The sequence below is a fragment of the Eubalaena glacialis genome, chromosome 3 (genome assembly GCF_028564815.1).
Source record: "Eubalaena glacialis isolate mEubGla1 chromosome 3, mEubGla1.1.hap2.+ XY, whole genome shotgun sequence".
Lineage (NCBI taxonomy): Eukaryota > Metazoa > Chordata > Mammalia > Artiodactyla > Balaenidae > Eubalaena > Eubalaena glacialis.
In genome coordinates this window covers 130,297,874-130,321,784 of record NC_083718.1, presented here as the reverse complement: position 1 = coordinate 130,321,784, position 23,911 = coordinate 130,297,874, and the positions used below count along the sequence as shown (strand labels likewise).

The 23,911-nt window shown below is 38.2% G+C and overlaps 2 protein-coding genes across 2 annotated transcripts in view; one reads left to right on the top strand and one right to left on the bottom strand.

Moving 5' to 3' along the window:
• Positions 1-23,911, top strand: part of TNNI3K (TNNI3 interacting kinase) — a 286,650-nt gene that overhangs the window by 206,564 nt on the left and 56,175 nt on the right. The window contains exon 22 of the mRNA XM_061186445.1: positions 22,149-22,208. Within this exon, the coding sequence (XP_061042428.1) occupies positions 22,149-22,208 (60 nt within the window). The remainder of the gene's footprint in view (positions 1-22,148; positions 22,209-23,911) is intronic.
• On the bottom strand, positions 1,994-15,307 carry LRRC53 (leucine rich repeat containing 53). The gene is made up of 4 exons (XM_061187216.1): positions 15,220-15,307; positions 12,110-12,901; positions 6,967-7,479; positions 1,994-4,329 (listed from the first exon to the last, which is right to left on the bottom strand). The coding sequence occupies exons 1-4, from the start codon at positions 15,305-15,307 to the stop codon at positions 1,994-1,996; spliced, it is 3,729 nt and encodes a 1,242-aa protein (XP_061043199.1).

The window sequence follows — 23,911 nt, the reverse complement described above, 5'->3', positions numbered from 1 at the left end:
GTTAAAATGAAGACTCTGGGATCCTATTCTAAATCGACTGAATCAAAATCTCTGGGATGGAGCCTGGGACTTTGCATTTTAACGTGCACCCCAGGTGATTTGTGCCCAATAAAGACAGAGAACTAGTGGGGTGACACAGAAGCAAAAGACACTGAAGTCAGAGTCTCTAGCTGGGCTGCTATTGCAGTAGTAATCCAGTTGGTTACAACACAAAGACTACAATGGTTACCATGGGGATTCGGGAGCAGGGGTAAATCTGAGAACTACTTCAAAGGAAACATAACAGAAGCAGGGAAAAGACCGGATTTAGGAAGTGGATGAGAGGAAAGAGTCCAGGAGAACTGTCATCACTGCCTTCTGAATGAAAGCTAGTGAACAGAGTACTTTTAAGCCCTTAGATATGAGGGACATTGTTGGCAGTGACAAACAAAGCTAACAGCTCTGCAGTAAAATGAAGGTGCTTAAAAGAAAATAGGAAAATGGAAAAGAAAGATAGTTACAGAGAAAAAGAGTAACCTGCTCTACAAAACTGAGGGAGCTGGCAATTATAATACAGTAAACTTAATGTGCAAGAAAAAGTTGGCATAGATGCTCTTCTTACCTTCAAGGTGCTTGACAAAAGGAAGTGGGATCAGGGGAGGCAGACCGATGGCATAGGAGTTGAGCTCGAGGAGAGAGGGGAGAGGAGTCGGAGTTAAAAGCAAGAACATTTTGAATCCAGGGAAAGAAGAGAGATAATAAGTTTAGGAAGTTTTCAAAATAAGAAAGTTGTCATTTGCTACCAATTCTGAATAGGAAAGAAAACAGGAAATAGGGGGGCATGTAAGCAATATTTACATTGTTCTAATAGTTTTTAAGCTTTATAATATTGCCGCATGTAGATATAAAGATATGGAGACTTCGATATAGAGACAGGGGAAGAGAAAGTTAGTTGCATTTGTGACCTTTTTTCCCACTAGAAAATGTGAAATATTATAGTATTCTACACCATGATGTTATGCTTTCAACATTTTACTAGGATATCACTAATAATATTGAGTATACCTCTATCTTTCAAATAAGTGTGGCTTTGAATAAGAAATGCTTATTCTACTATGGCTTTTAAATCTAATATTTATAAAGACATTTCTCTCCTGTGCATAAGGAAGAATACTCACACCAAACGGTAGTAGCATGCCAAACTCAAGAGCTCAAGCCTTGAAAGCTTACATGCTAATGGGTTATTTAGTTTTCAAAATCGTAAGTTAATAACAATTGGCAATAAAGCTTGTTAATATTCCTTTTGTTCTGGAGCTATTGTGTTGATTTTGAAGTCCCATTTGTTCTAAAATGATTGAAGTCGAGATCTCCACCTAGTGGATTTATAGGATTTTACAGATTTTACAGAAATGGCCTCCTACCTCTGGAAATCCTTAAATTTTTCTCTTAGAGAAATAACAGTTTTTAAAGACTTCTACTTAGGATCTAGCATAATTGTCAACAGAACAGTCGCAAATGGTTGAAATATGCCAATATGCATATCAGCTAGACTACAGTTAACAAACAAAGCTCAATTTTTATTTTCATACCATAATTAGGAAAACAGATCAGGCACAAGTATGAATATATAATCATCTATGTTGAAAGCAATATTGTAATACCACTAATTGAGATGTGTATAGTAATTTCCATAAAATAATCATCAAGTGTAAATCGGCTCAAGTACTTTTTTCTTATTTAATCTTTCATTTGCTTAAGGCTTTTTTTTTTTAATGTTTGCTTTCTTTTCCAGGATGAGACACAACTCTTCTTTCCCATTTTCCCATTCCTTAGAGAAGCAAACTCAATTAATTGTGTCAAACATATCTCGTGGCTCTTTGATTTTTGCATTATATTCAACTGTGTACTTTTATTTTATTGATAACAAAGAGTTACTGAGGATTTTTCCTCCAAAATACTGCATTTGAAGTGCATGCAAAGGCAAGGGAGTGTTTGTGTGTCCTTTTGAAGAAAGCTAAAGTAGAAAAGGATTATTATTTGAGTTATTTTGTTCACTTTGTTCTGCCCCTAAAGGTGATGAATTAACATATTCAGCAGATGGTGGACACAATGTAGGTTTAGGAGCGGAGTTTTCAGCTTCATTTATTCTTCTAAGAATTAGAGACACCTTATTTTCTGCCTCAAAACTAATGTCTTTTAACTCTGGTAATGTCTCCCCTGTCATTGCACCTTCTTTACGTGCACGGTCATCTTTATCTGTTTGAAAATCTTGAACTTCTCTCAAATCATGCATATTACTGTTAATTTTAAGATCTATTTCACTACAAGGTAGTCTATTTTTGGTTTCATGGGAACTCGTCATTCTCAAATCCTTAGCTGTAATAGTCGCCTCAACAGAGTTTGAATCATATAATATATGTTTTTCACCTTTTCCATTTTCCCAAGTTTGTTGCTTTTCTTTTGTGGTGCCATTTAAGGTCATCTGTGTGGTCCTAATTAACATACTAGAATTTGCCTTGCTTTCATCGAACATTTTTTTCTCTTCTTTCCCTACTATTTTTATCTCCAGTGCTTCAGCGCCGTCATCTCTGGGCAATGCATTTGTGCTGTCAATTCCTTTTTCACTACTATTGGTTAGAGGCCAGATGGCTTGAGTACTAAGAGAGGTACTGATATCCTTGGGAAGCTCTCTTTTATTTTGGTATGGAATAGAATTTGTCTTCATAAATGTAAAGTTGCCCTTGGATTGTGTCCGGGAAATAGGAGAGGAATCATAAGTTTCTGTTTTAGGAAGTTTCTTTTCTACATCATTTCCCTCACCCATAACACAAATTTCCACAATTGGATGTGATATTTTGGGTTCTGTCATTAATGTTTTTTCTTCGTTTCCAACTTGTTCGTGACTTGAGAGTTGCTCTACATGTTGTAAGGTTTGATTTTGATCTAAAGTATGTTCCTTGTAGGTTTCAGTCCCGTGGATTTGATTCCCCAGGGACAAAGAAAACTGGTTTAGCTCACTGGTCTTTGATTTGTCCTGCTCCATGTGTTCAGTGGGCTCTGTCGCCCCTTGGTCAGTAGCCCCCCTAGAATGGTGGGATGGTAAAATATCCCTTCCTATGTTTTCCAAAGTCGCTGGTGAGTAACAAGGAATGCCCAGTGCAAGGTGAGCTGCACCTCCCACTTGCTCAGCTGAGATGCGGGAGAGTGACTGCCTGTGTTCAGTCACAGTGGGTGTTGGCTGAGGCAATGTTGATGGGTTTCCATCAGGAATATGACCAGTAGGGTGACAGTTGCCTTCCACAGAGCTCTGGTTGGCCACTGACAAGTTGTCAGCACTGAAGAGAGGAGCCTTTTTAATGTTTTTTCTGTAATATGGGGTCTGCTTTGGGGCATGTTTGAGAGGCAGCCGTTTTGCAGTGAATCTAACATAGTTGTTACTCTCAGACTGTTGGTGAAAATCTGCAGAGGACACAAGGTTTATTTTGGCTTCTTTCTCAGAAACTTTGGAGAATTTATTAGAAGGTGACAACACTTGTCTGTGTTTCTTTGGGAATTCTGGCAACGATTTTTCTGGATGGACTCTAATTTTTCTAAAAGGGTTAAAATTTAATTTTATCCTTAAATTTTGTCCTTTAATTTTCCCTTTGAAGTCAGATTGATTGGTTCTCTTCTTTTGCAGAATCTGTGGATCAGTAAGCCATTTTCCTCCCTTGTTTCTCTCCTGAGGATTGCTACATTTTTTGAGATCCAAGTTGGTCAGGTGGTTACTTTGATTTTTCTGCTCTCTCCAACGGCTTGATGTTTTGGATGGCATCACCAAACGATTTTTTTCTACTAAATCAGGATGATGGAAGCTAACCCTCTTAGGGGAATATGTTTTCTTGATTTTTGTTGATAACCCCAATAACTCCATGTTGTCCTCACTCATGAGGAATTTTTCTATTGCTCTGTTAATTTGGATTTGCTCTTTCTTGGGCTTTGAAAGTTCTCGACGATTTGGCTTCCTTTCTTTCACAAAATCTTGAAATTGATCACAGGGCACATATTTACAGATAAGACAACCGTTTGGCTGCAAATACCCAGGCCTGCTTCGTGTTAACAGCCCACAAGGATCATCATATTTTGATCTATGTTTTTGTAAGATTTTTTGTACAGAGTGTTCCTCAGGCTCACAAGGCTTGGATGATGAGTCTATAATAAAATGTCTCAGCCTGTGTGGTTGTAAGCCATTGTCTCCTTTTTCTATTGGAGGCTGCCATGATTCATTTGTTAAATGCTTTTCAAGACTTTCTCTTGCCAAGGCTGAAGCAGATGTTGCATATCTTCTACTAAATGTGTCACTGCTGATATCTGCTGAACAATAAATGCAGGAATTTAGCACTGAGCAGAGTTTTATTACTCCAACCAAACAGACGCTTAGAAGCCTTATGAAAGGTGCAGAAAGGACTCCTCTGATTATGGCAATTCTTGAAAATTTCCTAATTTTTAACCAAATCCTCAAGGGACATTTGGCAGTTTGGTGTGTTTGCAATGACACTCTTTATGGCCACATTTTAATCAGTTGTGATGCTGATGTAAAAGTTGTGGAATTAGAAATAAAAATATTCATAGTTGTAAATCTTTAGATTAGTTGTCCATGAGGTTAGCTTTAAATATGAATAATATCTAAATTCTTTCCAAGTGGCTATAGTAATTTTTTTCTCAATTCATTTACCACTTGGGACTAAATATTAGGAAGAACATAATAAAATATTGAGTAATATATAGGTTTCAAGCAGATAATAACCTCAACAATAACAGAGAGATACTTGTGACATTACTGGTTCCAGTAAGGCAGAGTCCGTATCTGCTTTACTTGGCATCACTTAATATTCATTAAATATTTGTTAAATGAATATGTGTTTTGGACTATGGCCTAGTCTGTGTTGAAAGAACCTGTCTGAGACTTTTAAATGGTGCATGTTAATACAATATTTATTAATGATACATGTTAAATAATATTAGTGACAAAAATATTAGTAATATTTCACCATTAATTGAGCATAAGAGGTAGGCATTGTGTTAAATATTGTACATTCATTTTTTTCATTTAAGAGACCTGATCCCTTGGACAAGTCCTATTTTCCTAGCACATTTACAGAGGAAGAAACAAGTTTAGAGAGGTTGCATGTTTTCTCCCAGTCACATGTCCGCTAAATGATATGGCAGAATTTGACCCAGGTCTGTCTGTTACTAAACCCTATCCTCTTCCACAATGCATATTAACTTTAAAATTACATCTTACCCGTGTACTTTTTCTTGTTTTGTGAAACTGGTTTATCCAAAGGAAGAAAGAAGTATTCCTTTCAGTGATAGAAAGAAAGAGGTGAAATAAGCCCCAACTTGCATCCAGTTCTAATCTAAGATCTAACTTCAACTCTCTGAGTAACCTTGAAGAAGCCATTTACTCGCTGGATATCAGGAGATTAGACTAGTGGGAACTTTATGTGGGTATAAAATTCTTCTGGGGAAAGAATTGCTAGCCTTTAACATATTCTAAGAGAGTTCTGTGGCTCAAAGATAAATATTAAAAGCTATTGGACTAGATCACCTCTAAAATCTCCTCTACCCCTGACATACTGTAATTCTATGTTTCCGAGTTAGAAGCCCTAATTAGAGTGATATTGCCTCTTACAGACTTCTATTCTGGAGCAGGTGTGGTCTTGAACGTTTTCTCTCCAATAACTGTCCTTTCCAGCTTCAGTACAATGCCTGGCATGTAGCAAAATTTCAAGTCTTTCTTAAAAGTAATTGTATTGATTTGACAAACCAGCATTTGTGTGAAACAAGAGACTGGGTTTTAAATGGTTAAGAGGCCACTTTCCCTTTAGTATAGGAGTTTCCCACAGAGAAGTGAAGGCTCTGGAGAAAGCTAAAATGAAACATCTGCCTAAGGTATGATTCTATTGAAAGGCTAAGTGCTTATTGCTTTATAAAATAAAACCAATCTGATCGGGTTTCTATGGCAGATGTTTTCTTCCTTGGCCATTCCTCTTTTCAGTCAAATCATCAGGCCCCCGAAACTGGTAAGATCTGAAGTCTGGGGGATGCAATGGCATAAATTCACATCCTGCTTTATACCACATATGGAATAACATACAGTTTCGTTCTTTTCCAATTGTCCCCAAATCCATCCTTAGGGCCAGATCCCCATGGTAAGAATTTCTTGGGGCAGCACCTCTGTCATTCATATTCTGAGAGAAAGCTCTGCCTGTTGTCAATCAATTCAAATAAACGACAGGAACCTCCTTACAGAGCAGCTGTCAAAGGTTTCACTGTTGAGCCTGAAAGCATTGCCTTACCATTCAGGGAGAAAAAGGAAGACATTTAATTCATTGCCTCCACCTAAATATTGACATCGCCCATGTACAGTGGGTAGATGTCACAGCCAGATTCACTTGGCTCCCAACATGGGACAATGAATTAAGTCCTGACTTTCCCTGAACTGGGAAGTTATCATCCCTGACAGCTCAGCAAGCAAAGTATGTGTCTTGACATCATTCCTGAAATGAATCACTAGCATTAGAAGGCCCAATCTTCTAACATGTCATGCTCTGGGAAGGTTGCTTACTGTAGAACTGGCATTAGACTCGAAGGATGTTGGAATAGAAGCCGATACTCAGCCTCCTATAAATCTTAACAGCACTATTGCTATTTAAAAGGCTTCTTAAAAACAAACAAACCAAAAAAAAAAAAACATTGTTAGGTGTTGGGTCACAAAATTCACTTGCCAATGGGCACAAGGTGTACTCTCAGCCCCTGAGGGTGGGAAGTGTCCATCTACACCTCACTCCATACGCACAAAGATACATGGCCAGTATCTTTAGGAGAGGAATAGGCTGGTGCCACGATGATTTTTATGGCATTTCTCTTTTGAGGAAATCAAAGGAGGCTACCCTTTCAGAGGGATTTAAACAGAGTGGGATTTTCTAAAACAAGACAACTCACCTATTGTTCTTGTTACATGCTGTGGCAGAGTTTGAGGTTGGACTTCCCCAGGCTCACGGTTCCTCAGCTTTTCAGCTCTCTTTGGACAATATCTTGTAAGTAAGCTGGCTTCATTAAACGCTGCCATATTCCCAGGAGGCTCTGAACATCCTGACTGCAGCAGTCTGCCACCAAAGCAGAAGAAAGTGCTGTCTGCCCCATGGCCCTTCCCTTTCAGGTTTCTAAATGATCTGTCAAGGGCTGTGGACTCAGAGGCCAGTACTGCTTGATGGCTGTTTTCCTGTAAGAGTGGCATTTCCTTTCTGGACCCCACAATGGACATGACCTTTATCTCGTTTTCCTGAGTTAAGTGGCAGTTACAGTATCCCTCAGCGTGGTAATTTCTTGCCTCATGATCACACGGGGATTCATCGAAGGTTCTGCAAGGAAGGTTTTCTGTGTGTTTATTTGCTTTGCCTTGTTGGAGTTTCCAGTTAAATACAACTAAACCTAGGCAAGTGAGACCAACAGCTCCTGTGACAAAGAGAGAGACTATTAAAAGATAACATCATAGGAAGAAACATATAAATCATCAAATGTGAAATCCACAAATATCAAGGTTAATGGCTTAAAGGGTGTCGAAATGGGTGGGAAATCTATCACCATGTGGAAAAATATTAGTCCAGACAGAGGATATTTAATCGACATTGTTCTGTTTTCCAATTTGGATCTTTCTTTGTATCGATTAAAAATTATAAGAAACAATACCATCTGGAATGTGTTTGACAGAAAAAGGGGTTTTTTTTTCATGGACTGAAATTCATTCAAGATAAAATAATTCCTGCAAAAAAAAATTCTTTTTCTGCCTATGGGAAATGAAGCTTCCTATTTCTTAATCCCATAGCCAATAAAAATAGACCACATTTAGCATATACCCTGAAATTCTCATGTACAATAACCTCCTACTCCCAAAGAAAAAAAGATTCTACAAGCTATTGCCATATTTTAATCATCTCTAAAGATTCATCCCCTACCTCAGAATACGTCATTGGCTTCTATTAGCATAAAGGTCAAACTCCTTGGCATTCAAGACTCAGTATAATCTTGCCATAACCTTCTTTCCTAGCCTCATTTTTTTATTATTTCCCACATTCAAACGCTATGTTTCAAACTCTTCAATTCATTAGTCTTAAAATGTACTTCTAAGCCTTTGTGTATTCTCTCAATGATGCTTCTAATACTTTCTCCTATCTCTGCTTATTTGAATTTCATTTATCCTTTAAAATCTAAATCCTACCTCCCAATTTCTTGACACGTTTGCTATTTTTTTCCCATCTTGCAAAGATCACTCCCTTCTTTGAACTACCACAATAAAATTATTGACATCTAATCTCAGAATTCCTGGTACTGTCATTTCATGTTCTCTATAGGCTAGCTTATCCTCTAAATAACATCGTAAACGGCAGTGTTTCTCAAACTCAAGTGCAGAGTCTAACCTGTTTCTACCTCACTGTTTCTCATCTTGACAAACGGCATCTTCAACCACATAGATGTTCATACCAAAGTCTCTGAGTTACACCCAACTCTCTCTCTGACACAGTGATTTCCTTTTTTCTTGGCACTTATAACAGTATAAAATTATTGTGTTCACTTATTCATTTGCTTGTTCACTGTCTGTCCTCCCCTGCTAGAATTAAGCACTATGAGGAAATGGATCTTTTCAGTCTTATTTGGTATTGTATCTCCAGTGCTCTCAACACTGGCACAGAGGAGGCATCCCAGAATTGTTTACTGAATATTCTTAAATAAACAGAAGGAATTCTGTTTATGAATCCTAATAATGAAAAGCACTGAGTGGTCTAATCTTACAAATCTCCAAAATGATGATCAGGAGGACACGGTGTCAGTATAGACTGAGTTTGGAGTTCTGCGTTCTCAGTCCAGCTTTACCTATAACTTGCTGTGTGACCCTGGGCAAGTCAGTTGCCCTGGAAAACTCAGTTCCCTGACTCTGGAGATGAAGACAGTGAATAAGATGATACCAGCATTCTAGACTCCTTGATTGCACTATGCCTGGTTCTCTCCACTGCAGACAACTTTAATGAAAATGTGATGATATTTTTTAAACTTGAAAGAAAAGAGAAGGGGTCAGGCATAGTTGTTTCATTTTTTTCTGTTAAAGATGAAGATTAACCAAATAGAATAGCAGTTTCTGGCAAAATCTGCCAACCTTTTTGTAGCTTACCAGATCGTAACGTTTTAAGCCCCATTTTTATTTCTTTGACAACAATACACTCTTGGAAAGTGCTATAACATATTGAAATAATGAAATCTCTATTAAAAACACAATGTTTTTTTAAAGTAGTGGCAAAAGTTAAATCAGAACATTTTAATTGCCAGATCCTAGAGTCTGGGTTTTTCCAAAGGTTTTGGTTTTTAAATGTTAAAAACATGAAAATAATAAAATTTTAGAAACATCTCTGTATCTCTTACATGGAGTAAGAAAACTCAGGATTCAAAGCTCTGTTCTGATACATTTCTTGGGAACATTTTCTAATCTCTCTGAGCCTTAGTTTTCCTCCTCTATCAAACAGAAATAATTAATACCACTCAGAGATCAAGTGAGATAATATATGTGACATGTTTAATACAGTATTTTGATATAGTAAGATTCAGTGAATGGTCATTGTTATATGTTATTGTGGTTGTAATTGCTGCTGCTGCTTTTTAGGCTTGGTATTGTCCTATTAGATCCTAAAAGCCTCAGCTGTTAGGAAAAAGAATCCAAAACAAATCATTAAGAGAATACTTTGTATGGCTGATGCAGTTACTAAACCAAATAATAAAGGAAAGAAAGACCTAAATTTTCTTAAACGCATGAATCAGCCACTGAAATGAGAGTAGGCGTAATCTGATTATGGGATAAAGTTTCTCAGTAATTGTGTCCAAACCGCGAGGAACCACTCACTCTCCCGCTAGTGATGCTAGAGCTATGTCTGTGTCACATTACCACTCAGGTATGGTCACTTTCTATTACTGCAGAGAGCAAAAACAGCAGATGAATCTCGTAGGTAGGCTGAACCTACTATCAAGAAGATGGCTGAATTTTCATTGCCATGGGCATTGTTGCAATTTTTAAAAAGTATTCTAAGAATATTTCTGAGTTGGAAAGACAACAAAAATGCAAAATTAATGATAAAAATCTCATTGAAGAATTGGAAATGTTACAGCTTCATGAAAGCTTTCTCTTTTTATCCTCCAGTTCACAGAATAGGAAGTGTCAAGAGGTTAGGGGCCAATTAGCCACTTACCAGTTTTAAATTCACTGAATATGATTTTACATATTCCTTGGAATTGTGATGATTTATCTATAGCCAAAGAAGAAATAGAATCAGAGGCCAAATTTTAGTTCTAAGTGTTTTTCCCACAATCTAGAGGGATAGATTATTGACCACACTTTCACTTCAGGAGGAGTAGCACCTTCGAAGGAGTAAATAGGTATCAAAAGTCAGAGCTGTTTTAAAGAGGAATCTCGCTTAAAAATAGCATCTTTAACAATTAATCAGTGAAAGGTACATTTTTATGGTAATTTCACACACAGTAACTTAACATGCATGTAATAATATTTATAATTTATCAGCATGTTAAGCTTCCTATCATTTTGACAAAGCCTTTGGAACCTTCCAGAATTTTTATCTATCTCTACACTAATGCAGAGTTGCTAACTTGGCAAAATCTTTTCTAAAAATAGACATAAACGACACCTATAAGATACTAAGTATTCTAACACATTTAAGGAAAAACTCTTTGTTGCTCTAGTGCTTTTGTCTTTTGTGGTAAATTATTTCTTAGCACGTAAAATTACTGACATGGTTACACATCTTCTAAAACAATTTATCTTCCTGAGAGAATTCGAATTCACTTCCAAGTGAATTTGATTACTGCTGGTGGTAGTTTCACTGTCTAGACCTGACACTGGTCTCCATCTATCCTGATTAAAAGGAGCTAAAAATCTGATGTTCAAGTGATTCACTGGAAACCTGCTATGGAATAATTATTTACGGCACATATTCAAAGTATATCAGTTCAGTCCTGAGTGCCATTTGCAAGCCTCTGGCCCTCCAGTGTTGGGGAGCCCCCCACAAACACACACATCCCCCCACACACACACTTCTCATCACCATGGCTACCCACAGGTGCAAAGGATTTCACCATGCACTGAAAGCATACAAACATCTAGATATCTTGACAAATCTCATGCGTATTTGGTCTTTGACTAATGCCACAAAGCATCACATTAGATCATTCATCCAGTGAGATGTAATGATAGCTGATGCATAGTTTAAAAAATTTTTAAACTACCATAGAAAATTTAAAGGATTGAATACTATCCTCTCCTTAGTCAGTTGGGGGGTGGGGTAATGTGCCAAGTTTGTGAACAAGTTAGACAAACAGAAATCTTAAAAGAATTCAAAACCCCCAAATAGAAGAAAACCAAGGCACATAGCAGCTAAATCACTTGCCCAAGTCACACAGCAAGTAAGAGCAGAGCCAGGTTTCAAACCTGGATAATCTAACTGCAGAGCTCATGCTTGTATAAGCTGTATATATGCTCTTGTATAAGCTTATAGAGCTTGTATAAGCTCTATAGTATTTATACAAGCACTATAGAGCAGGATGCACCTGGTTGTCATAATAGCATCTCCCCCTGCACTTGGTACAGCCCGCTGATTCTCACTCCACCACGGAGAAGCACACCGATGGGAGTGCCTTGAGGAAATAGACTATGTCTCATCACTTTTTTAACCCCTATCTCCCAGCATCTTAATGAATGTACCAGTACTGAAATATAGACTATTCCCTCATTACAGACAAGAAAACTGCAGTCTGAATAGCAGGTTAATGTACTCAAGATCACAGTGCTAGTTATACCAGAACTAGAGCTCTTGAATTCTGGTTCAAGGCCCTTTCCTCTATGTTAGACAGCGTCTTTGCAACAGGTAATTTTTGCAACCTATGCCAAATCAACTAACATCCTCCCACACTACTGACAACCTCTCCCTTCCACAAGCCCTGGAAAGGTTCCCCAGTTGCCTGAGAAAGGCATCATTTAGTGTACTTCAAGAATATGGAGAAAAGCTGGGTACACTTCTCCCTGTCATACCTGCAAAGCCAAGGACAGTCAGCAGGGCCACATCCTGCCCTGGGAAGAGGGGACTTCTGTCCTTTAGAACCAGAGTGAGGTTGGCAGCCTTGGAATCGCAGTTAGTCTCAGACAGCCTTAGCACACTCTTTGCAGTGGCCACAGCCATGGTGGATGGCTGACAACTTAGGTCCTTGGCATTCCTGTGCGTGCGAGCAGAAGACTTTACGTAGTTTCTTAAGAACCAGGCAAGGGGGTAGAGATCCCAAGTGCAGCTCCACTGGTTCTTATCTAAGCTCAGAAGGATTAACTGCTTCAGTGGAGGAAAAACATCCGGCAGGACTACTTCCTGTAGTCGAGGCAGGGGCCGGAAGGCATCTTGCCCAATGGAGGAAATACAACTGTTAGATAAATCCAGATGCCTGAGACTGTGGAGATGTGTGCCTCCGAAAGAACTGTCTGTCAGTTTAGTGACCTGATTCCCATCCAGCTGGAGCCGGGTCAGGCCCCTGGTGTTTCGGAACCAAGACCCTTGCAGGGCGCGGAGAGGGTTATTGCCAAGCGCCGGCACCTGCAGACTGCGAAGCTTGCTGAAGCTGTGATCGGTGAGCGAAGAGCTGGATATTTGGTTGTGCTCCAGCAACGACGTCCGCAACTTCGAAAGGGTGTGCAGGGCGTCTTCCCGAACATCCTCGATGCCATTTCTGCTCAAGGAGAGCAGAGCAAGATTAAACAAGAGGGACAGATTTGTGCTCTCTATAGAGGAGAGATACCCATCAGTGATGATTAAAACCCTCGTGGTCACAGGGGCTGCTGTGGAGAAGAAAAGCACAGACTAGAAGCGAGTACACACACGTGGGAGGGGAGCACAGTGGAGAGCAGAGATAATCAATACCCTCTGAGCACAATCCTATCACCTGGGTAAGAACAATAAACAAAATGAAAATGACTCTCTGATTTCTCAGTTTAAGGGGAAGGTGGCTCTTTATCAGAATGATGGATTTTTATATTCTTTGTTACCATGACATGTTTATTTGAGAAACACAAACCCATCTGTTCCTTTAGATGTCAAATTTAATTCATTGTTTCGGATTATCATCATTGATGTTTTTTTGAAGGTGGCTTTTCAGGCTTTCTCTCTGTGAGGCTGTGTACTGACCTGCTCCAGCCCTGCTGGCCCAAGACAGATTCACTCAAGAGCCGAGCCTGTGTCTGAGCTCCCTAACCAGTTTTCCACAAGCAATGTATACTTATGCTGTGAAACCAATCATCTTTTCTCTCAAACATAAAGGTGTGGATTGGGGTGGGAGAAGTGAGAAGGACCGTTGGTTTCTGCTTTTTAGCTCCAGGCTAAAAGTTGGCAACTTGGTAAGGATCTGTGTTCTCTCCAGACAACCTGAGGATCTGTCAGTGGGGTTCTCATTATAGTCTGGGCCATCTTGGCCTCCTGTCTAATATCTGTTCCCTCCAATGAAGTCCATCATGTGATGACAGGTGGTACTCAGGGCTTCCAACTGTTAAATCCCTTCACCATAATCACCCCAGAGCTATCACTGCTCTGTCATTAGAAATCAAAGCGTTTTAACTCGATAAAGATGTATTATAATCAGGAGTTATTGTAACACATCTTTATCATGCTAAAATTGTTTTGACTGCAAATGACAGTGTCATAAGGATGGAAGAGTCCATTGTCCCTGGGAGGTCTACAGGTGATATTAGAACAATCAACCATGGGGAAAGCAAATCACAATTCCCTTATGAAATTCAGACTACATCACTGAAACAAAGAGATTAAAAAAATGTAAAAGACAAAGGATTTCCACAGTGCCTTCTTTTGGAAGAATTGCTCCCATCTCCGTAGCAAGAGCAAGCTTAAGTCATGGGGTTTTTGTTTGGGGGTGTTATTTTTTTTACTATTTATTACTGATTATTTGAATTCTGTTAATTCTAACCAGTTTGGCATTTTGTTCCTTTCATCATTGTTTTTCATATGGGCTGAGGGAGTTTTGTTTTTAAGGATCCTCAGTCCTCTAGAGATTTCTGACTCTGAGGGAGCAGGCTATTGTTTCTGTCAATTACTTCTTGTCTAGGACCAGACAGGCTCCACTTGCAAATCATCCATTTGTCTCTGTGTTTATGAAATCTAACTTCACAAATGTGACACTTTGTAAATGAGAAGGAATATATAGAGGTGCAGCAATGTAGATGAGCAATATTTGTTTCTTACAAACATCAGCTATCTCTGATCAAAAAAAAAAATGTAGTGAAGTCAGATCTATTTGAGAGGATGGGAGTTTAGTGTTTGTTAAGTGTTTTCTATACAGATTGGAGACAGTATACAACCAACTAGCCTTGAAACTGTCTCTCTCCTGTCAGGAATGACAATGCCATCTACCTCTTAATTCTCATGGGGTCATAGGATTTTAGAAATGAAAGAACTCATTTTCTTCCACTCGATCTTAGATTTGTTCTGAAATTTTTCGATTGGCACGGTTTATAGCTTGTTTATCTCTTCTTGGATATCAGGATGTAAATCACATTCTCCTCAAATCTGTTAATAAGGTGTCTTATTAAATTGTTGACTTAAGCAAGCAATATGTAATGAATACAGGCAGTGTATCTTGTTAGCATTTCTACAGCTCATTTACTACCAATAAAAAAAGACTACACTTTCAAAATTAGATGCACTTTGATAATAATCTGTTTTGCTGGTACATCACTTAATCTTACTAATGCTGAACAATTGCAGTTCAGATTCCTGATTCATTGATATTTCTTCCAGTCTGTGGTAGGTTTCAAATCTGCACAAAGTATGGACAAAATATAATTAAAGTGATCTATTTTTTTCTTTTATTAAAAAAAGTGTGTAACAATAAAATGGTAGTATTCTTTTATAAGAGCAAAATATCTCAGTTACCTCTGAAGGTCTTAAAATAGTTTTGGTTGAGACCACCAGGGACGAACAGGAAAATAAAATAATATTATCAATCTTTAGTACTAAAGAAAGCTTGCTCTTTAAAAGTTTACCTCTTTCAGGCTGAGCCAAGAGATCAGTCAGTACAAAGAAAGGCATAGCAATGAATTTGTCAGGTACACTGAACACTGCTTTTTAGAGTTACTGGTTTTAGTACCTACTATATAGGTTATCTGGTGACAGAGGGTTACATCTTTGGTGCATAGCACACATGATTCAGGGCAGGCTTCCACCAACTGCAGCATAATGGCAAAGAGATGAGCCATCCACCTGAAAGGAAAGTAGAGGGCAATGCACATCATAATGTTGGTATTTATTATCCAGGGATTTCAGTATATTCAGCTCATGAGGCATTTTGGTGATTCCTGCTTTTTAGTGGGCACTTTGGGTTCTCACATGATGCTAGATAAATGACTAAAATGCTTAATTTGAATAGAATTTAAACTGAGCCATTATAAGGAACAAGGATATAGTGTGCAGCACAGAGAAATATGGCCATGATTTGCAATAACTTTAAATGGAGTAAAATCTATAAAAATATTGAATCACTATGTTGTACACCTAAAACTAATATAATATTTTAAATCAACTATGCTTCAACAAATATATATGTATACCCACAATAAACAAAAAAAAACAAACTGAACTGTTAAAGCATTTGACCATAAATTCAGAGAACTCACATCCAAGGCACAGCCATTAATATAGATTATTAAAAAATTAAGTTACTTTGTAAAACACTTGATAGTTTGTTGAACTTTTGCAAATACATTACCTTATTTAACTCTTTTAATTTGGCAACTCAATTTGAGGCTGAGAAAACTGAAGTTCAGAGTGGTTAATAAACCATCCAAAGTCACATAGCTATTAGGTATTTAACACCAGGTCTTTTAACTCCAAATCCAGTGTTCTTTCTAGTATGCAGAACCTAATCTCAGGCACTGAAATATATATTTACAATGAAATTATTCTTCACAGATATAGATGCCACACATAGAGAGGGAGAATGAAGGAGCATTAAGATCACAAGCTCTACCTAGCTTTGAATTCAGCTCTCCTATTTACTGACTATACTATCTTAGATAAATTATTTAATTTTTCTTATTTTTTCCTTTTCATGTTTAAAATAGAAATAATAAATGCCTACATTACAGAGCATTATGAGTTAGAGAAAATGTTCTAAGTGTTTAGTAAGTATCATATTTTTACCATTATTTCAGCCCTCCAATGAAATATTAACACCATTTTGGATTTAATGTTCAAAAAAAGGCCATTCATTTATAATGTATTCCCTGATTGGTTTAAAAAAAAAAACTTAAAGCAAATTATAATAAAAACCTTCTACCCATACAAAAAATAGTTTGAAAATAAAATAAAATGTAAAAAAACATAAAACTATTAATTCTATCATTCTTTCAACAAGTATTTATTGAATACCTTCTGTGCACCAGGCATTGCTGAAGGCACTGGGGATAGAATAGCGAGTGATAAATTCCTGCCCTCATTGGATGGACATGCTACGAAGGGATGTAAACAATAAACAAAAATATGAAAATATGTATTAAGTCATCTGGTGATAAGTTCTATGGAATAAATAGGGCAAATATGGTGACAAGAAAAAACTGATAAAGTAACATTTGAACAAAGACCTGGGAAAGGTGAAGGTGCTGGTCAGTCCAGGTGGGAAGAATGGTAAATGCAAAGTCCCTGAAGGCATGTGTGCTCTCAGCCTGAGGAGGTCAGCGTGGCCTGCTACACAAGAGGAAGAGGAAGCCTGGAAATAGCAGGGGCAGGCTGTGCGTGCCTTGGAGATGAATGCAAGAGCTTTGGGTTTTTATCCATATAAGATGAGAGTAATTGGAGGCTTTTGTGAGTGGCATTACTTCTTCTGTAGCACATTTTTAAATAATTATTTTGGCTACTATGTTCGTTGCTATAGCTTTGTAATACAGTTTGAAATCAGGGAGCATGATGCCTTTAGCTGTGTTCTTTCTCAATATTGCTTCAGCTTTCGGAGTCTTTTGTGGTTCCATAACATTTTTAGGATTGTTTGTTCTATTTCTGTGAAAAATGCCATCGGAATTTTGATGGAGATTACATTGAATCTGTAGATTGCCTTGGGTAGTATGAACGTTTCAACATTATTAATTCTTCCAATCCATGATCATGGGACATCTTTCCATTTATGTGTGTCTTCCTCCATTTCTTTCCTCAATATTTTATAGTTTTCAGTGTACACGTCTTTCACCTCCTCGGTTAAATTTACTCCTAGGTATTTCATTCTTTTTGATGCAATTGTAAATGGGATTGTTTTCTTCATTTCTCTTTCTGATAGCTTGTTAATAGTGTACAGAAATACAACAAGATCTTTGTATATCGATTTTGTATCCCTGCAACTTTACTGAATTTGTTTATTAGTTCTAACAGTTTTTTGGTGGAGTCTTTAGGGTTTTCTATATCAACTCATCCACATACAGTGAGTATTATTTCTTCCTTTCCAAGTTGGATGCCTTTTATTTCTTTTTTCTTGCCTACTTGCTATGACTAGGACTTCTATTCTAATACTATATTGAATGAGAGTGGGCATCCTTGTCTTATTCCTAATCTTAAAGGAAAATCTTTCAGTATTTCACTATTGAGTATGATGGTAGCTGTGGATTGGCTACCGTGTTGGGAACATACTTTTAATAGGCAAAGAATAGTAGCAGCAAAAGTAGTTAGAAGGAAACTATAATAATACAAGCAAAAGATGATGGTGGTTTAGACAAGGATGAGAGGTAGTCAGATTCCGTATAATTTTCTATTATCATGATGCAATTTAATGTAACAAATTTGAGCTCAACTAAGCTATCCTGTGCAGTGGAACATGCTAGGTATACAGGAGTAAACAGACTTTGCTTACCCTCAAATCACGTTCCAGCTTGTGATATAGACATGTAAATAGCTAGTTGTAACACAAGAAAGAACGAAATAAATCTAAATAATAGTGAAAAATTATTTTGTGAAATCCTTGGACACTTTAAAAAGGATGTGTCTTGTGAGTTGGGCTTGAAGAGGGCAGAGGGTTTCCACAGGCAGGAATAAGAGTTAGATAATTCAGACTGAAAAAATAGTAAGAACAATGTCCTGCATTGAGCAAAAGATCTAATCTCAGTTCACTTCTCTTAGCCTACCTGGGCTGCTTAGAGTCTGCCCTATGCATATGTGGTTCAGAGGTCAGCCAGAGAATTAGGCAGAGTTTATATGCATATTCTGGGGCTCCCTCTCCCAGACCCCTTTCTTCTAGGATTTCCCCTCATTTTCTAGTGCTTACGTGTGATAAGCAGGATTCTAGGGTGGCTCCCAAGATTCCTTCCACTTTTTTCCAGGAATACCCCCTACGTTTGAGTTTGGACAAAACCTATGAATATGATGAGATATTACTCCCATAATTATGTTTCCTCATATGGCAAGACAGAGATTATTCTGTGTAGGTATGACCTAATCAGATGAGCCCTTTAAAAGCAAAGAATATTTCTCCAGTTGGTCACAGGGGAAGAAAGTTTAGAGAAACATGCCCTTGCTGGCCAGAAAGAAAGCAAATGGCTATGTTGTGAACTGCTTATAGGAGCCATGTGGCAAGGAACTGTGGGCATCCTCTAGAAGCTGAGAGTCATCCCTGAACAACAGTTGGCAGGAAAACAGGGACCTGAAGGAAATTAATTCTTCCAGTACCAGTGAGCTTGGAAGAGGCCCCTGAGCCTCAGATGAGAATCACAGAGTGAACTAACACCATGATTTTAATTGGTGAGGCCCTGAGCAAGGGACCCAGTTAACCTGTACTAGACTCTGACCCACGGAAACTGTGAGATAATAAATGGGTATTGTTTTAAACCACTTGTGATAATTTGTTACAAAGCCATAGCTAATTCACTCTACCCTAGATGCCCTGAATTCTATCCTCGGGTTCTTCAAGCAGGCAAAACTGCAGTCTTGCCACCATCAGAATTTTAATTGCTCCCTAAGATGCAGATGGGGCCTACCCTTAGGGTAAATGTTGTAAAAAAAAAAAAAAAAAAAAAAGATAAGAAACTTATCCTATGCCCTTCCTTTCTTCTGTGACTCCCCTCCAAAATCTACCTGCTCCTGTTCACTCTCTGTTGCTTCCAGGTCACCGTCTTTTACATTTTATCCAGAGTTTACAGTTGTTATCTGGGGGAGGGTTGATCCAATATAAATGCAGTTTGTTCATTCAGATTCTAGATACATTTTGAAGGCAGAATGATTATGATTTGCTGGTGGATTAGAAGCAAGAGTATGACAAAGAGAGAATTCAGAGATTATCCTGTGGTTTTGGGAAGCGGAAAGGATAGAGTTACCATTTACTGAAGCAGAGAAGACTATAAATGCAAGAAGTTGCATGTGTGAGTTAAGAGCTCAAGAAAGAGTACTAAGCTAGGTATAGATATTTGGAAGTTGTTTTTTAAAGCCATAAGACTGAATTAAATCTTCAACAAATTAAATAGAGAAGAGACCCAAAGACTGAGGCCTGGTGCAATTTAAAATTTAAAGATAAAGAGGAGAAGTGAAATCTAAAGAGAAGACTGAGAAATAGCAAGTAATAGTGAAGAAAAATAATGAGAAAATAGTGACCTGAAGTCCAGTTGAAGAATGTTTCAGGGACAAAAGAATGATTATTTGCATTTAATGCTGTGCCAAGTAAGATGGATTTAGCAATGAGGAGGTAAATCTGTATCCTTGACAAGAGCAGTTTCAGCAGATTGTTATAGAAGAAAACCTGATTGGGATGGAGGACAGATGGAAGGAGAATAAGAGTCTGCAAATTTAGGCAACTCTTTAGAGCAATTTTGGTGAACAGAGAAATGGAGTAGTAGCTTGAGGAAGAAGTAGAGTCAAGAGTTTTATTTTGTTGTTGTTTATTTGTTTTTAAGATGAGAGAATTTATATGTCTGTATGTTGATGGGATTAGACAATAGAAAGTGGAACGCTGATGATGCAAAAAATAGAAGCGAGAATTATTGTTAGAGCAATGTCCTTGAGTAGATTAGCAAGGATAAGATCTAGTACACAGTGAAGGAATTGCCCTTGGATAGAATCAGGCAAAGTTCATCTGTAGAAAAGGGAGTGAAGATAGATGATGTGAGTTTAGGTATAGGTGGGTGGTTGAAGTATTAGCGGGAACTAGAGGTTTGAGGAAAGAGGAGAAGGTGCAAAATAGCCATTTAGAGAGTGAGAGAGAGTGAGCTAGGAATACGAAATAGACTCTCTAAACAGTACTGAGGGTCCACTTCAGGTTAGAGGGTCATAATTTTGAAATAAGACCCATCGGGATGGATTTAATCAAGACTAGGATTTTTCCAAATGTGTACAAAATTCATGATAGGGCAAGGGAGTTGAGGCTATGTGGAATGGAGTGAATATGATTGCCAGTGTAATCTAAGCTAAATCTGGGAGGAAATAAGGTGACTGGATGATGGTGAAAAGATGGTAACAGGAACAAAAAATAGGGGAGACATCGGATGATAGATAGACAAAAAGATAGATAGAACAATAGTAGCAAAAACATGGTTTTTAAGGCTGAGTGATATACATATACACAGGGGTTTATTGCACTATTTTCCTCTACTTCAGGGTATATTTGAAAATCTTCACAATGCAAAACAGGGTCTTCTTAAGTGGTAAGATGGTTTATGCGGTCGAAGTTGTTGGAGTTGGAGCTCCGGATGAAGTGAGCTGGATAGAGAGGAGGTAGAGCCCCGAGGGCCATCTGACAGAAACTGTGAGGATGGAGAGCACGGAGGAGTTGCAGGCTTCGCTGGTAACAGGGCCTAGGGTATGAATGACCAGGGAGCTAAGTGACCAAGGGAAGGTGGAGGATAAGAGCATTGCAGAAGAGGAGACAAAGGGACCCAGAGGTCAGGCCACCTTAATGATTATCTGCATGGATAATAAAAGCACTGAGAGTAGTGCTAGAGAGCATGACAGTGAGCCAGATGCAACACCTTCAGAGAAAGGAGAGGGACTCTGGGGAAAAGCTTGACAAACTGGTGGCGTTTCCAGGAGAAACCATTTAGAAGTTACAATGTCAGTGAGAAAGACACAGACACCCCCCACCCCTGCTTACCCCCAGTACCATCCCCACCCACCTAGAAGTACAGGAATATGTGAGAGAAAAGGGCTTCCTCTTGAGAGAGCTCTGGGGCAAACAGTGTCCTCAGGGGAGGGCTAGATATTAAGGGAGAAATTGTTCTACTAAGAATCTAAATTAGTTGGTTACTGCACCTGAATGTTAAATTGGGCTATCCACCTCCTGGCAGTGAAAGTTTCATAAAGGGAGAAATGATAGGTTCTGTAACATGTCCTTAGGACCTGAAAAAAGAAGGCATATAATTTCTTCAAAAGAAACCAACTTTTTCTAAAATCCTGAGAATTTTTTCCATAGATCCATAGTCATTTATATATCTCTAGCAACTAGAACAAAGCTTGGAATATAATCAGAATACAAGAAATGTTTATTTGACCAAACTCATCTGACACTAAGGTTCATAGTGGACAATATCTTTAATGACAGTTTTTGAAGATTAAAAGCTTATCTTAACCCCTAAAGTAGGGCATAGTCGTGAGGTTGCTATTGATCTTAGTTTTGAATCTGAGATGATATTTTCAAAAATGAAGCTAATTATAAAATCAGCTGTAGCAGTTCTTTCCCTACAGACACATTGAACAGTGTATTATAGGGCACTGAGATAGTTAATAGTTTTTAGTATTCGCTTTTATTCTTTGATTTTGAAGAGGCAAACCTGCCACGTAAAAGCGCGCAAAGCTAATTAAAGCTTTTCCACTATTTCATTATCTGAATGTAGTTGCAAATTCTGACTTAAAACTCTTATCAGAGGGAGACTCAACATCCCTCCATGAACAGCAAATGAACATTCAATTAACACTTCAATACAAGTGTATTTTAAATAAAAATATACTTTATTGTTAATCTCATTCTTTGCACATGCAAGTATCCAATTTTAAAATCCAAAGACAGCTGCCTCCCTTTTATTCTTTGGGGAAAAGAAGTCTTTTCTTTATTTACAGGGAAGACCCGAATTTTCTGAAGTTGTTACCAAGTTAGAAGAGTGTCTCTGCAACACTGAGGTAAGAACTTTGCCTTCTGAAATATGTCCATTACAAAGGCTTGAATATCCAACGATGTTGGGGAATGTAGTTAAGGTGGTGCTTGTGGAAAGAAAGTGTGAGTGTCCATAACTCCATTCATATTTTCACCCTGTCAATTAAGTTCTTAGGGTGGAGGAGAATTGACTGCATCTGTAGGGCAAAGGCAAATTCAGAGTGAATTGGGGCCCTTCCAACAAATAATCAGGCAAGCAAATGGACATGGGTATGCATAGCTTAAAAAATTGATATGTAAAAATTTAAAAATAACAAATGTGTTAGAAGGTAATTATGTAAATCATTACTTTCTATACAAAATTTCCTACAAACAACAAAATGTAGGCTAAAACATTAAGCCATTGTCCATTTATGTTCAATAAGAACAGGAAAAATTATTACTAAAATTAGCACATAAATTAATTGGGAGGCATTGCTTTTATACCACACATATGTTACATAAAGTGATATGTGTTGGTAATGAGACTAATGGAATTTTCTTTCCTTAATATCAAGGAGCTGTTTGCTTTAATTTTCTCTATAATTGCCTTAATTTTCTATACACCTGTTCGGGAGATAGCATTTGAAAATAGGCAAGGGAACTGAAACATGAGCACTAATTCAAAAATAATAATATATTCCCAAATGCAAGTGAGTGCTACAGGAGAGAGGGATGGACATCACACATACAGGCTCACATATAAACGAGTGTATGGAGGGGCAAAAATGGGGAAAAACAGCATCAACCTGAGATTGCACAACTAAATCCCAAAGTGGAACCATCCAAGGAAAGTTTTCTTTCCTTAAAATCTTAACAAAGAGTGACTGGAACCTAATCTTTTTTTTTTTTTTTTAATATTTATTTGTATGGTTGTGCTGGGTCTTATTTCTGGCAGGCGGGATCCTTAGTTGCGGCTCATGGGCTCTTTAGTTGTGGCATGCAAACTCTTAGTTGCGGCATGCATGTGGGATCTAGTTCCCTGGCCAGGGATCGAACCTGGGCCCCCTGCATTGGGAGCACGGAGTCTTAACCACTGAGCCACCAGGGAATTCCCTGGAACCTAATCTTTTGGAAAAGTGTTCCAGGTCTGCAATTACTGCCTGCAGTGAGTGGCTCTGTCTCATGACTCCTTACTGGAACTTACAAAGAGGAAGCTTTACTCTTTAAACATAAAACTTCCTTTCCCTTCTCTTCAGTCCTGAAACAAATGAGGTGGAGAGAAGTAGATGTATATTTGGTGGGAGTACAGCAGCCCCTACTAACAAGAGCATCTGCCAGAGGCTTGGGATGTTGAGAGATGCTTTTCAGGCTTGAGTTCCAAGTATCCTCTCACTCTGAACCTTTGTGTTTGACAGAGCAAGGCTGCGCCAAGCCTGAGATATATCCAGTTAGATCAGAGAGTGAATTCCAGAAACAGGGACGATGGTAGGATCTGCTAAGCTAGCTAGTCTTGTTATATTGACCAAGCCTCTTAGCACAATCTCCCCTAGTGGAAAAGACGAATAACTATGGGCTATATGCAAAGAGAATTTGCTGAACTGGATTGCACTAATTAATGGACTAGAATCATCTTTAAGGGTCTTAACTTGTGTAGTTCCATAAGGCTCTATCCTCTCTACTCTTCAACTTTTTAGTCAGTGGTTTAGATCAAGGTCAGGAAGGCTCTGCTCGTCACATTTGTAGATAT